General features: G+C 35.4%; 1 protein-coding gene across 1 annotated transcript in view; it reads right to left on the bottom strand.

Moving 5' to 3' along the window:
* The window catches only part of EFCAB6 (EF-hand calcium binding domain 6), a 256909-nt gene that overhangs the window by 191497 nt on the left and 50563 nt on the right, over nucleotides 1-14849 (bottom strand). Inside the window, exons 7-8 of the mRNA XM_063076100.1 lie at nucleotides 6105-6229; nucleotides 453-601 (exon numbers count right to left, since the gene is read on the bottom strand). Coding sequence (XP_062932170.1) covers nucleotides 453-601; nucleotides 6105-6229 — 274 coding nt within the window. The remainder of the gene's footprint in view (nucleotides 1-452; nucleotides 602-6104; nucleotides 6230-14849) is intronic.

Raw genomic sequence — 14849 nt, 5'->3', positions numbered from 1 at the left:
ATTGCAACGTAGTTGGATCCTGATTCAAATCGATTGTAAACGAAAACATGAGACAAGCAGTTAAATTTGAACCCTGACTCCAAATTTATTAATATTATTGATGAATCTATTAGATGTGAAAACAGGGTTTTCACCTTGTTTTTAAAAAGAGTTTGTATCTTTTAGAGAGACATACGGAAATGTGGTGTCTGATGTTTGTTTCAAAAATAAACCTGGGGCTGAGGAAATGAGAAGGGACACAAACAAAATGAGCAGCCGGGACTTGATAAATGTTGACGCTGGGTTGTAGGTACGTTAGTGGATTCTTTACTTTACTCTCTTTACCTTTGTATATATGTTTGAAATTTTCAATAATAAAAAGTCTAAAACATTGATAAAAAATAAATGAAGCTGTTCCTTATTCGCAGTTGACGTTTGGGGAAAAAATGCGAAGGAAACAATGGGGCTCTCACCTTTTCATTAACTGGATAAAAAGTCTTCTTGGTAACCGGTATACTGAGGTATCAAGGACAACCTTTAGGTAATTCAAAGACACATATCCACTTTTACAGGGGTCTCCCGCACTGAGGGCTTTTTCAACCTTTTCATAGGACTTTGAAAGCTGTAATACATAAAAATTAGAGTGTTGCATTTATAAAAACCAACCTCATGTAGCTATTCAACCATTTTATTTTTACCAAAACCTCTTCACATTTTCCTCTCCAAAAACTGATCAAAAAGGTTACTATGGCATGTACAGAACTTCAAATGTTTAATTGATGAGCTCACTACAAATAGTATTCCCAGTCACAGCAACTCAATTGACAAGGCAGTCAAGTTTCTCAGGGAAAACCAGCACATAGAACATCTCTACCTCAAATTTCAGAGCTAAAAATACTTGGTGGATCTGCCAGTTTGATACATCTTTCTTAATATACCTTCAAGCCATTCCCCACTGTGAGCCCATGCTATGCTTCTCCTGATTAAGTCAGGCCAATCAAACAAAAGAGTTGGTAACATTTTATTAAAAATAGAAGTAGCCTTTCCTGTAAGAAAAAATTATTAATAGACATAGTATACACTGGACATTTCTTTCATTATTCGTTTTTTTTAAATGGAGAATTACAAAAACAAACAAACAAACAAAAAACCCTGGGTGAATGAGCTTTGCTTATGGGACTTCTAAAATGCAGTAAAGTAGGTTAACCACAGATTTTTATATGACTCATAAAAACACGGTGAAGATTGGTTTTATTTCCAGAGGTCTTCCTGCTGTTTATTATTGAGTAATAACAATATTCTCCAATATTTTCAACCACCCCACTTTTGCCTGAATTCAATTTTTCCTGCTAATGGGGATAAGAAAATAAACAAAATAACTACCAACTTGTTGTAAAAGGTGACTGTCTCAAAAGCTACTGAAACATAGAAATATATGTAGAAAAGCCTCCATCCACTAAAGGAATAAGAAGCAGATTCATTAAATTTCCCCTAGTGTGCAAAGAAATATTGAAAATCTAAAGGGAAAGTCTTTAAAGATATTTAGAGACCTCAGACTCTTAGAAAGGACCTATGATTCTTAGAAAATTGCATAAAGTTAACCCAGAATGTGGCTAAATTTGCCCATTTCTCTTTCAGGGAGGTGGGCTGCATCTGTTACTCTGCCTGGGGGGAGACTCTCATGGAGAGAAGCAAAAGCCTGAAGGGTCTCAGTGTATTCACTGGATGAATAAAATCCATTTTTAATATCTTAGTGACATTTGGTCTCCAATAAGGCTTGTTTTCAGAAAAGTATTTCTGACATGACCAAGAGCTTTTAGAAAAAGCAAGAAGTGAAACAGAAATGGTATCTTTGTGACATAAATAAATAACCTTTTAGGAATTTTTATTGTTACTATTTATAAAAAAAAAAAAAAGTACAACCCTTTAAAAAAAATGCAAGCAATTCAGCAAAGTATAAGAAAGAATTATAAAGATACGGGAAAGTCTCACCATGCAGTTTTGCACATAGTGTTCCCAACACTCCCAGCATGATCATGTAAACATATATTATAATTTATGTTTATAACAAAAGTGGAATAACAAAAATGGAATCATACTACACTTTCAGTTTGATAAATGCTTTCTTCATTTAACATATGTCCTAAGATTTTTTCCATAAGAACTAGTATATATCTACAGCATTCTTTTAAATAATGTATGGCACACCATCACATTATGGGTGTACAAGCAACAGGTACAACCATTTTCCATCTTTATGCATTTAGCTTTTATACATGTTTCCCTGGCCCCCAACTGAAATGACGTCCCTGTTGTTCTCTCTCATAACAGCCTGTCCTTTTCTGTCATACCACTTTAAAAAATTGCATTTATGAATGTGCTTATTTGTTTAACATCTCTCTCTCAGTGTAAGGTCATGTGATCTCTATGAGAGCAGAGATTGTGTCCGTTTTGTTCGCTCACAATTACCTAGAATGAAGCACAAATTTGGCATGCAGTAGGCACTCAACAAATATTTGTTAAAAGTGGACATATTTTTATCAAAAAATGTTCTAAACAAAAGCTCCAAATTATAAATATCTGTTCAACATATTAGCAAAAAGGGAAATGAACATGAAAATCATAGTTGAGATATTTCATCAGCATTAGACTGGCAAAAATAATATCAAGTTTTGGTGAGCACATGGAACGGCAGGAACTCTCATATGCTTCTGGTGGGAGTGTAAGCTGATACAGAGGAAAACGATTTGATCATGCTAATTAAAGCTGGGGAGCATGCTCTGTACAACCTAGCAAGCAATTCCACTCCTAGGCGTAACTCCCAGAGAAACCCTGACACCTGTGCACCAGGAGCTACGTAGGTAGTACAACCACTTGAGGTTAATAAGCTAATTGTTTATCCATCCACAGGAGAATGTATAACTTATATAATATTTAGATAATGAAAAACTGTACAGCAGTGAAAATGATAATACTGCTTTATCTGTATCTGGGTGAATCTCGTCCTGATCACAAACAGGATGAAAACAAATGGTGTTGCAACTACACGAAATACTGTAGAAGAGAAACAAACAAACAAATAAACATCAGGGAAAAGACAAAGAACGCAGTCTGTAAGAAAACACAATTATATACATATATATATATATATATAGAAACACCACCTGTGACAGTTTCACGCCATAAAAAGAAAGGAAATAGGAATATGAATTCATTAAAAGAAAATCTTGAAAATGATGAAACAATCCAAGCAGGCTGGCTGGTTAGCTCAGCTGGTTGCAGCACGGTGCTGATGACTCTAAGGTGCATGATTTGATCGCTGTTATGGGCCAGCTGCCCAAACACAACACAACAAAACAAAAAACAATGAAGAGAGAAGAAGGGATATTTCAAAGCTAAGAAAATGGAAGACAAAAATAACATCATTAGAGGAACTAACAAATTAGAAGCAGTGAGGATAAGAGACAAGGATGAAATTTAAGTTAATATTAAAGGAGTGACTTGAAAGCATCTCAATAATGGCAGAGGAAATGGACAAAAGGATTAAAGCAATTTGAGAGAAAATGACAGCTATGAAGGACAGACAAAGATGAACCAATATAAGGATAAGTGGGACTGCCACTGAAGGAAGGAAGGACGGAAGAAGAGAGGAAGAGCGAGGGACAGAGAGGGGTTGGGAGATCAGTTTAATAACTTGACACAGGAAATCATCCTGGAATGAAGGAAGAACTGGATCTGCACATTGAAACAACACACTGTGTTCCAGGAAACTGTAAAAATGCTCTGCGCTGAGATGTAGCTCCCTTTTGATTTTTCAGTTTCAAGTATCAAGAAAAATGCCAGGCATCCAGGTAGAAAAAGGAAATCACCTACAAGGGGGAAAAGATCCAGTTGACCCCAAGCACAAGAAGACGACAGAGAAAATATTCACAACATCATGAGAAAAAGAAAGAACGGTGGAAGAGTCACACCTGGCCAAGGCACTGCTCAAGCACAAAACCAAAAGGATCACACAGCCTCCAGTGTGACGAATGCAAAGGGGATAAAGCACCAAGCGCTTTTCTGAAGGCAATGTCTTGACAATGAAATCCAACAAACCAAAAAATAAATCAAAATAAAGAACTCTGGGAGGGATAAACTGTGGTAAGCGTTGAACTACAGTAATGTGCATTAAATTCACGTACATGTAAAACAAAATCAAAACCAGAGGGGGATTTTGGTAACTGAACAGAACATAAAACTATGAGCTCTGACCAAAAACAAACTATAAGCGGTAGAAATTGTGAGGTGGGGAGAGAGGAAGGAAGACACACGGGTGCCTGTCACTTCGAGCTTCACAGCAGAAAGCCATCCCCTACCTTCTGCAACTGAAACGGCTTTCAGAAACCCCCAAATTTCTCCAGCTCTCAAGGGCTTTTGTAATCCCTTTTTTTTGTATTTGAGTCCCTTTGGAGACCTAATATGTCTTGTGGGAAAGAAATAGTCATCCAGAGTTCAGAAATGACTCTGGTTTCACTTGAGGATAGTATGCCAGGGTTAAGAGCAAGATGTTGCAGCTACACTGTTTGGGCTTGTTTAAACGTGGCTCCAGGACTTACTGAGTCATTTAACCTCTTCATGCCTCAGTTTCCTCACCTTAAGACTGGGATAACGATAGTGCCTAACTCATGCAGTTGCTGTGACCTGTAAGGCACTTAGAACACTACTTGGCACATAGGGAGCCTCATAAAAGGGTTAATTATGATAGAGATGATGACAATTCCTTTCTTCTGGCAAATTCAAGGAAATTTAAATATGTTTTATTTTTTTAAAGGAGTATGATCCTCTTCTTATAAAATTATTTCCATCTATGTATCCCCCAACCACCTGCCCCCCGATATAGCCATTCTTCTATATATGTATAAAGAGCAGTCTAGACTTATGTTCACTAAATGTTGCCTTTGATTATTTCTAGGTAGTGGATTGTGAACAATTTATTACTTTCTTCTTTGTACTTTTCAGAATTGCTTACAATTTTTTGTAATGGTCGTGTATTTTGTAACAGTCATATTTTTATGAAAACAATGAAGTCATTAACAACGAGAGAAAACAAGTTTCACCAGTTTACCAGCAGGTAGGAAAGTGCTCACTTCTCTAATTCCCTTATCAACACTGGCCTTGTTAGTTTTTTCCTCAGTGACATTTTCCTATTGAAAATTTTATAGTAATAATCTGTAAAAGTTCCATGTATGTTAGGAACAGCCATTATTTGTCTGTCATTTATGTTGCACGTATTTTGCCAACTTTATCATATGTTTATATAAGGTTCTGCTGTACAAAAACTTTTTCATTCTTTTGTAGTCAAATTTATCAGTGTTTTTCTTTATGAATTTTGGGCTTTACTTCATGCTTAAAAGATATACTAAATTTCAAGGTTAAATAATTTTCACCCACATTATTTATTTTTAAATTTAAATAGTTGATGCATATTGAATTTATGTTTGGTGAAGAGTGAAAGGTTATAAGCTTTTGTCCCCCACAAATGACTGGCTAGTGAATTATCTCAATAATAATTACTGAATAATCCACTCCCTGCCCCCACAGCACTTTACTGAAATGTATCATATCAAATACTAAATTCACTTATAAAGATTGGTCCATTCATCCAACTATTCTTTTAAATCAATTTGAATATCCATTGGTGCACCAGTGCCATATTGTCTTAATTATTATTCCTTTATAAAATATTTTACATGTGGTAGGATAAGTCCTCTATTATAATATTTCAAAAGAAAAAATATGTATATCCAGTTATAGGGAGAGCCGCCATTAATACTGAACCTTCCAATCCAAGAATTAGAAAAAAACTATTTATTCAAGTTTTCCTTAATGTTACTCAATAAAATTGTGTCATTTCATTATGTCTTATTTATTTCTTACTAGAGTTAGTATGGATTTCTCATCGACATCATTATTATCAATGTATTGCTGTTATTAGGAGATGGAAGAGGTCTCAGGGTTTGAGGAGATGCAGATAAGATCAAAACAAATTTGAGAAATAATGTCTAAACCCACAGGTTTCCGTAGTTGTCTCCTTTGCTGTGTTCACACTTTAGGTAACTGTGGCTTTTGGAAAACACTCTCACCTCTTGGCAAAAGGTCTTCTCAATTTCATCTAAGGAGTAGTTTTTCCAGATATCTTCTGATGACACAGAATTGACCACATGCTCCTTTTTGGAACTTTTGGCTGGTTGATTCCCCAATGAGGCCTCTATTAAAAGACAATAGCTTTAGCTTATTAGCATTGTCAAAAGTCCATTTAATATTCTTTCCTTTTAACCATCACCTGTCTGGTAAAAATTAAGACTTGGATAAACCAAGAAAATGATGAATCATCTAATAAACGGTGTTGAAATAACTGGATGAACATTCTGGAAAAAATAAAATGAGTCTCCTACTTGCTATCTCATTCTAGGATAAACCCTAGAGAGAGTGAAACGTACACTAAATAGAATAATAAAACCATAAAAATAATAGAAGAAAATTAAGATGACCATTATTTAATATATAATCCTTGCGTGAAAAGGCCTTTCCAAGGAAACCATTGAAGCAAGAAAGTATTTAAATAATGAATAGGTCTGACAATACAAATATTTACTTTTTTGTTCGGTTAAAAAAACATACAAATAACAATGAAACAAAAATGAGTGGAAAAAAACTATTGTTAATATACAAATACACATGAGAAATACAGGTTAATTTTCATAATATATGAGTAATTCTTATGAATCAATAAGATAAATATAAATATCCACTAGAGCAATAGATCAAGGTTATAGACAGCTAATTCACATTAAAAGAACTAAAATAAAAATTCAATAAGTATATGAAAAACTGCTCAAATTACTGGCAATTTTGAAAGTCTAATTAAAGCAAGTTAACATTTTTTCTACTTGTCAAATAGGCAAGGATTAAAGGAAATGAGTTCTGGCTTGTATATAAAAACCTCTTATTTGAATATTCTTAAAATCCCTTCTAGAACTTGTAATAATAGGACCATTCAACAAATGCATATGGATAAGAATATTTTCTGCACTGCTTATACGAGAAAAAAAGTTGGTACAATCTAAATGTGCATGAATAGAGGACAAGTTATATGAATTAATGGTTCATCAAACCTATGAAATACTACACAGACTTTAAAAACAAAGGTGCATGTCTAAATTAACGGACATAGAAAATTTTCCTTGCTATATATTTCTTCATGACTGAAAAAATAATTAGCATAATTTAATTTTCATTTTAACATTTATTTTATATATCTTCTTATTTATTCATAATCCATCTATGTATGTATCAGAAAAAAAACCTGGGAGGATAATATACCAAAAAGAATACAGTGGTAGGATTCAGGTAGTAGGATTATAGGGGATTGTTATTTTGTGTTTCCTGGCTTTTTTGAAACAAGCATGTATTATTTTTATAATAAAAGAGAATAAAATAAATCTAAATTATAGCCATTTTCTTTCACAAAGTTGACTGCAAAGAATCACAAATGGTTTCCCAGATTTATTTCCTAAAATGTCTGCAAATAATCTCCAGCCAAATTAAGCACACTTAATTCAGCTGCAGTTAACAAACTGCTAGTCATCTGGAATTCCATTTCCTATCTCCAGAAAAAGACAGAAAAAAATGTCTTCCCCAGTGGATCCCTCTGGGCTACACATAAAGCACAAAGCCGGTCCTTTAGAAGTTCATCTGGAATTCTGTGGCCTCCGTGGGCCGAGCATTTGAAACACAGCAGGAGGCAAGCCACGCTGCAGCCAAACACACTGCAGGAGGCCTCGCTGAGATGAGAAGCCAAGCCACGGGGCCAGCCGGGAGCTGACTCCATCAAGAGCACAGAGGTCTCCAGCCTCGCCTTCAGATCCTCCATCCTGTTGTCACTCCACTCTAAAACACTGGCACTCCAGTGGCGATTCACAGGAACACACCCACTCGTGCTCTGTTTAGACAATGCCCAGCTCCGGAGGATGGACAGGGAATGAAGGAGAGAGGCCTGCCCTCGGGAAGCTCACAGTCCAGGAACTCGCACACATCCAGCTGCTGTCACCGGCTGGCTGACAGAGCCCGTTACAGCACAGTCACTGACTCCTCTCTCTTCACAATGATACCACCTTCATTCTTCATGCAGCTTAATCGTTCCTGCCACCTTCTGATTTTCCCCAAATTTCTTTGGAAGGATCCTTGCTGATTTGAAACAGGGTACAGAAGAAATCCAAAGCTTCAGGTGGGTTATGCACATCTCAAGGGCAGCAAAAGGAAATCTGCCCTCCGATATAATTTCTTCATGTCCCCAAATAAATGGAGCTTTTGGTAAGCAAGATGGTGATGCCTTCTTAAAAACACGAATGTAGCCAAAACAGAAATAAGCAAACTTAATAGAAAACTTTGTTCTACATTTGGAAATGTCAAGGATTGCTGCAAATAATATGAACTAGAGACTCCCCTACACAGGTAAGAACAGCATCAAACCTACAAACAACTCTTTGTACAATTAGTTCTTGTATAACACATTTCCCCCCAAAAATGAACATTCAGTAGCAAATTTTATCCTTATCATTCATAATTCATAGCAAATAGAAAAGTGGGATTTAATATTTGAACTAGAAATGAATATAAAAAATTATGTGAATGACAACACCAAGGTCAAGGGCTCAGATCCCTGTAGTGGCCAGTCACCCCCCCCCCCCAATATTATGTGGAATCACACTTAATTAAGGAAGAGAAATTTTCAGAAGAAATGCAAATAGGTGAAGTGCACTTTTAAATTATTACTCTCTTGAGAATAACTTCCAAAAATGCTAAAACCATCATATAGAAAAGAAATATTATTAAAACATTGATAGGTTAAAATGTCACTCTAGAAGAATTAGAGGTGACACGAACTGTCCTTATCTGTCTGTGTGCTCCAAGGCTGGAGTTCCAAGAGAAACATCTCCCAGTGGGACTTCCTAAGTCAGTGTATTAGTCCATTTCCATTGATAATAACAAAATACGTGGAACTGGGTAATTTATAAAGTAAATGAAATTTATTGCTCACAGTTTCTGAGGCTGGGAAGTCAAAGTCAGTCTGGTGGTGGCAACAGTGACTCAGGGGTCTCTCGTTGCAGGATGGTGGAAGCAGAGAGAGAAAAAGACAGACTCTCCTCTTCTTTTAAAGTCCTCAGAACCACACCCCTGACCACCATTTTTAATCCATTCACTACTGCACAGTCCTACAATCCAATCACCTCTTCAAAGCTCTACCTTTCAATTATCATAATAGGATTTCCCACCCTCTTAACAGTCACAGCGGGGCTAAGTTTCTAATACATAAAACTTGGGGGACACAATTCAAGCTTCAGGGAGTTTTGGGGGGACATAACTCAATCCGCTATAGTCAGTAACATTCAGAGCCTTTGAAATAGTACAAGGCTGGAGAGCACTGACTCTGGAAACAGGCCGCCTGGCTTTAAAGACCAGCTCTGCCACTCCCTAGCTACACAACCCTGTGCTTTTGTTGCCTCGTTTGAAAAAAACAGAGGTAGAATAGAGCACTGATGCCACAGAGCTGCTAGGATTCGATGAGGTCATGGGTGCATATGCCTGGCACTCAGGAGGCACTCAATAGACATGAATTGATTAAGAGGAATTTTTTTAATGATAGTAGATAAGGAAGAATAATATCAACCAGAGTTAGAAAAACCCAGAAATTAGGGCCGAACCCGTGGCGCACTCAGGAGAGTGTGGCGCTGGGAGCGCAGTGATGCTCCCGGCGTGGGTTCAGATCCTATATGGGAACAGCCGGTGCACTCACTGGCTGAGTGCCGGTCACGAAAAAGACAAAAAAAAAAAAAAAGAAAAAGAAAAAGGAAAACTCAGAAATTAGATGATAGAATTCAAGAAAAAAATCATTTCTGGTATACAATATACAGTATTATTAACTATAGTCCCCACGAAATCTGTCAAGAGAATAGATAAGTGTTCTCACCACACACAAAAAATCTAAGCTTCTAAGTGAAGTGATGAATATGTTAATTAATTTGATTTTGATTGTGGTAATCATTTTACAATGTATACATACATCAAATCATTATGTTGTATGCCTTAAATATATACAATTTTTATTCATCGATTATACCTCAATAAAGCTGGAAAAAAATCATTTTAGAAACGATGCTTCTACATACAAGAAGAAGAGACTAAACTAAAAGGAACACATGAGCAAATGATCACACAACAATAATAGAATAGAAGAAAGAAAAGAGGAAGAAAGGAAGGAAGAAAAAAGGAAGGAAGACTTGTGAGAAAGTTATAGTCTAGAAGAGAAGAAAAGAAAAAAAAAAGAAAAAGATCCAAAATACATATAATATGAATTACTGAGAAGAAACCAAACAATGGAATAGAACAAATACTAAATTTAAAACAATTTAAGAAATTTTCCTGAAATAAAAGAGACTGAAATCTGTAAATTTAAATAGGACACAATGCACTCAGGAAATCTATCATGAGTGTCTAATATTATGACATAGTCTAGCAAAATTACCAGGTTTTAAATAAAAAGAAAAAATTCCCTGGGCATCCAGACAGAAAAGAACAAATAAGGGACAAATAAACAAAATAAAATCATATTATCATCAAACTTTTCCTCAGCAAAACTTTATATCATCAGGCAATGGACAAAGATATTCAAGATACTTCAGAAAAGAAAATTTGAGCCAAGGATTTCATATCTAGAAAAACTTTTTTCAAGAGTTAAAGCCACAAACTAATAAAAACAGAAGAAATCAAAGAATATAATTTCTATGAGTATTTCCCATGGAATAAACTAGAAAACAAGCTTCAAATAACCACAGTGACTGGAGAGATGAACATAAGACAGAAGCACTGAGCAGATAGGACAAAGGCTTTCACTCATAATGTGGCAACCCTGTGGAAGCCGAGATGGAAAGACCTACTTCTTAATGACTTAATCAGAAAGAAATCAAAAGATAAATCAAAACCTAGAAACAACCTTTGAACCGCTCCAGATAGGGCTACTTTTTCCTCTGTTTGGTTGACACCCTGTGTCCTGTATGGATTCCTTGACTTTTCCCGAAACAAGTTAGTAAAATGGAAATTCAAATTCGTCAATCCATAGTCCAAATAAAATATTTTCTATTCCAATCCAACCCAGAAAAAATATGCCATGAGATTCACACTTTGGGGCTGAGGATCTTGAACTGATAGGATGGCAGCAGGAAAGACATGCAGTTGGTGTCAGTGATTCATCCTTTCCTACCACATACCAACAAACAGGCCTCTGATTTAACAGCCTCAGTATAGAGCTTTAATATAATGTGCCCTATAGCCCTGCGCTATGCATCTTTAATTTAGAACATCCACAAAAAGATTTTGCCTTACTGAAGGATTTGAATTTCAATTATAAAAGTTATGGAATATGTATTTGGTGAGAAAATAGGCATGAATAAGATTTTATTTTAAGATGGTCTCTAAGACTGGAGTGTAAAACATGGATTAGAATAGGCCCATGCTATATAGACTGTGATACCAGTTGGGAGGCAGCAACAAAAACTTATGCTAATGCTGAGGGGACAGGAATATACAGAAGAATGACTGGAAATATATCTTACATTTGATCAAAGATCACTTTTATTATGAGATGTGTTATTATTTTATGTATCACCAATAAAGAAAACCTGCTGCAATTATTGATAAAATGCAAAAGCAAGCGAGAGAGATTTCCATGAGGAAATTGAAACTGTATTATAGAACTTACTCTTACAATATCTAATAAAATAAGCAAAAAAAAAAAAAAAAAAAAAAAGGTGAAGATTAGCCAGAAAAAAAAAATTGCCAACATAAACTGAAGCAAAAAGAAACTTAATATAGGCAGCCAGAAAGTTTTGCTTTCAATACAGTGGATTAGCTCATATTAAACCAACCATCCCAGCAGATAACAAACATAAACTCTGAGCAAAATATAAATAAAAACTATCTGGAAGCACTGAAGAGCAACTAAAAAGCTGAAAGCAGCAAAAACTGAAGTCAACACTAGTAAAAATGAAATTTCACTCAGTGAGTGTGTTGTTATATAACTTTTTGCCTGAGGGCAGGCCCCAGGTGAAACCATGCTAAGTGGCTAGAATTTGGGTATAAAACCAGGGTACTAGTGGCTTTAAGAATCAGGAAAAAAAAATAACAATAAAGTTCAGGGCTATCAGAGCAGCTGGAAATTAAGGAGGGAAAGCTCAAAAAGAAGGGAGACATAGAGGGGGATCTCTGAAGTCTGTAAATAAACTTTGCCCAAATCTCTGCCTAACCTCAGAACTACATATGTGCAGAGCAGACAAAAAAAGATAAAATAAGAAACAAAGCTTTTAGGTGTTATCCTCTTCAGGGAGGAAAAAGATTATAGTTTGAGCACAGCCAAGTAAACTAGCTGCTAAAACAAAAAACTTATTTTTCAGAGGAACATAACAGAATCTGTAGTGTCTATAATGCAAAATTTACTATATCCAGTATATGTTCCAAACTTATCAGACACAGAAAGAAAGAAAGAAACAAAAAACCCCCAGGAAACTGTGATCCACATTCAATAAAAATGGTAATCAATAAAGACCAAAACCCTGGATGACCTAGACATTATTACTAGCAGATAAAAATTTGACAGCATTTAAAAATTCTTAAAATTTTAAAATATTTGAGAATGTAAAGGTAAACATACTCCCAATGAATGGACAGAAAGGAAATCTCAGCAGAACAGTAGAAGCTGTAGCAATGTATTTTTTATTTATAGTGCAGTAAAAGTACAATGTAGGATAGCAATACAACAAAGAATAGGAGGAAAGGATTGGGAAAATACTGTTGTAAAATACTTATACTTCATGTGTAACGGTATAATATTATTTAAAAGTCAGTTTTGATTAATTAGAGATGTATATTGTAAACCCTAAAGCAAGCACAAAACAATTTTAATAATAAAAAGTCAGTAGAAGAAGTAAAATGGAATGGAAAATGCCCAATTTACCCTAAATTCTTGAAATTATGCTAACTTTTTTATGGTAAAAAAAGGTGAGGCTTTGATAGAAAACAAAGGAGAGAAACATACTGCACAAAAGGCAAAGATCCCATCATGGAAGAAAATGTAATTCAAAATACAAAATCTTAACAAGAACATGAATTCAGTAAAACAAGGCTCGATGACAAGATGAGAAAACAACAAAATGAGATGAAAAATAATGTAGTAGACCTAAGGAAACAATATTATAGAACTAATAAGTAAATTAGAAACAGCAAGGAATAGAAAAGACCTTAGTGAAAATCAAATTACAGGTATAGATAAAAGATCTAAGATGATCATTGTGAATACAGAGGAGAAAGACAAAGAGAATAAGCACATTGAGAGAGAATTTAACAGATATGGAAGACAAAGACAAAGCAACCTAAGGATAATTTGTATCCCTGAAGTTAAAAATCTGGAAAATGTAAGATTTAGTGAAAGATATGGAACATTACTAAAAAAATCTTAAAATGAAGAAAGAATTGAATTTTCAGAGTGAAAATATACTGTGTTTGGAAAACTGATGCAGAAAGCACAACACTAAGACATGCCCTAACTATACTACTGAAACTGAGGGTTAAATAATTCTTTAGGCGGCCAGCTATAGAAAGCAAATCACCAGTACGGGAGAAAACTGTGCCATGTGCAGACTTCACAGCCAGACTCAGTACCAGAAGGCAATAGACCGAAGTCTACGGGGAAGGTGTGACCCATGGATATTATATCCAGCCAACATGTAATCATCATTTTCTTGAGTTTATTTTAATTTCTATTCTTCAGATACACTCAGGTAAAAGTAAATTCTTATATAAAATATCATCTATATGAACCAATTTTTACAAATGTATTTCTTCCAACCTGTCTCTCCTTTACATATACATGCATGGAAAGATGCCAGGAATAATGCTGACAATGGTTATTTTAGAGTAGTGGGATTGGTTTGATTGTTTACTTCAATCTTTTACTTGTCTGCACCAGTACCTGCCTCCCAGGGCTACAGGTGATATAAAAAGAGATCATACAGGAACATGCTTAGCATAGTGCCTGGCACAGAAGGCTTTAAAAAGTACAGTCTTGAAGTCTGTTATAAGCCACCTTGGTTAGCAAAACTGGGCTGAAAACAGAGAATCTGCCTTTTTTCAGCTTGCTAGTGAGGTGGATCTGAGAATCACAGAAGGTGCTCAATGAATATTTGCTGCACTAAAGTAAGTTGAAACCAGACAGTGACACCCCATTTTGAATGAGCCAGTCACAGGTGGTGAACCCCTGAGGCAAAAAATCACTAAGAAGAAACCTTGATTAAGGCAAGGAAAATGAGCAGAGGCCAGGAAGGGAGAGTGTTTAACTACATTTTCGTATACTCATCATCAAAGAATTGGACCCCTGCTCTCGTCAGAACTATCCAACAAGTTGACAAATGGGCATTGCGTTGATGAGGCTGGGATAAGGACTAACAGCACACAAAAATTTTTTTCCTTCTCAGGGTTAAATGCCTACATAAGCCTAGCTTTATATGTCTAATATAATTGTAAATCACTCAACTATGTGTCCTTTTATATTAAGATTTCTTCCACCATTAAAGAATATGTGTTCATTATCAAAAATTTTTGAAAATACAGAAGCAGCAGAAAGAACAAAAAAATAACAGTCAGAGACATATCACTTCAAGGCAATCTGTGAGTATTTTGGGATATTTTCCAGTCATTTACTGATATTCCACATACATTTTTTATGTTGTCATTAACTCTTCATGGAAATCATTGTCCCTGGCAGCACATTTTACGGT

Source organism: Cynocephalus volans, chromosome 12 (genome assembly GCF_027409185.1).
Source record: "Cynocephalus volans isolate mCynVol1 chromosome 12, mCynVol1.pri, whole genome shotgun sequence".
In the NCBI taxonomy this organism is placed as follows: Eukaryota; Metazoa; Chordata; class Mammalia; order Dermoptera; family Cynocephalidae; genus Cynocephalus; species Cynocephalus volans.
The sequence above is the reverse complement of the archived record's forward strand: the minus strand, read 5'-3'. Positions and strand labels throughout refer to the sequence as shown.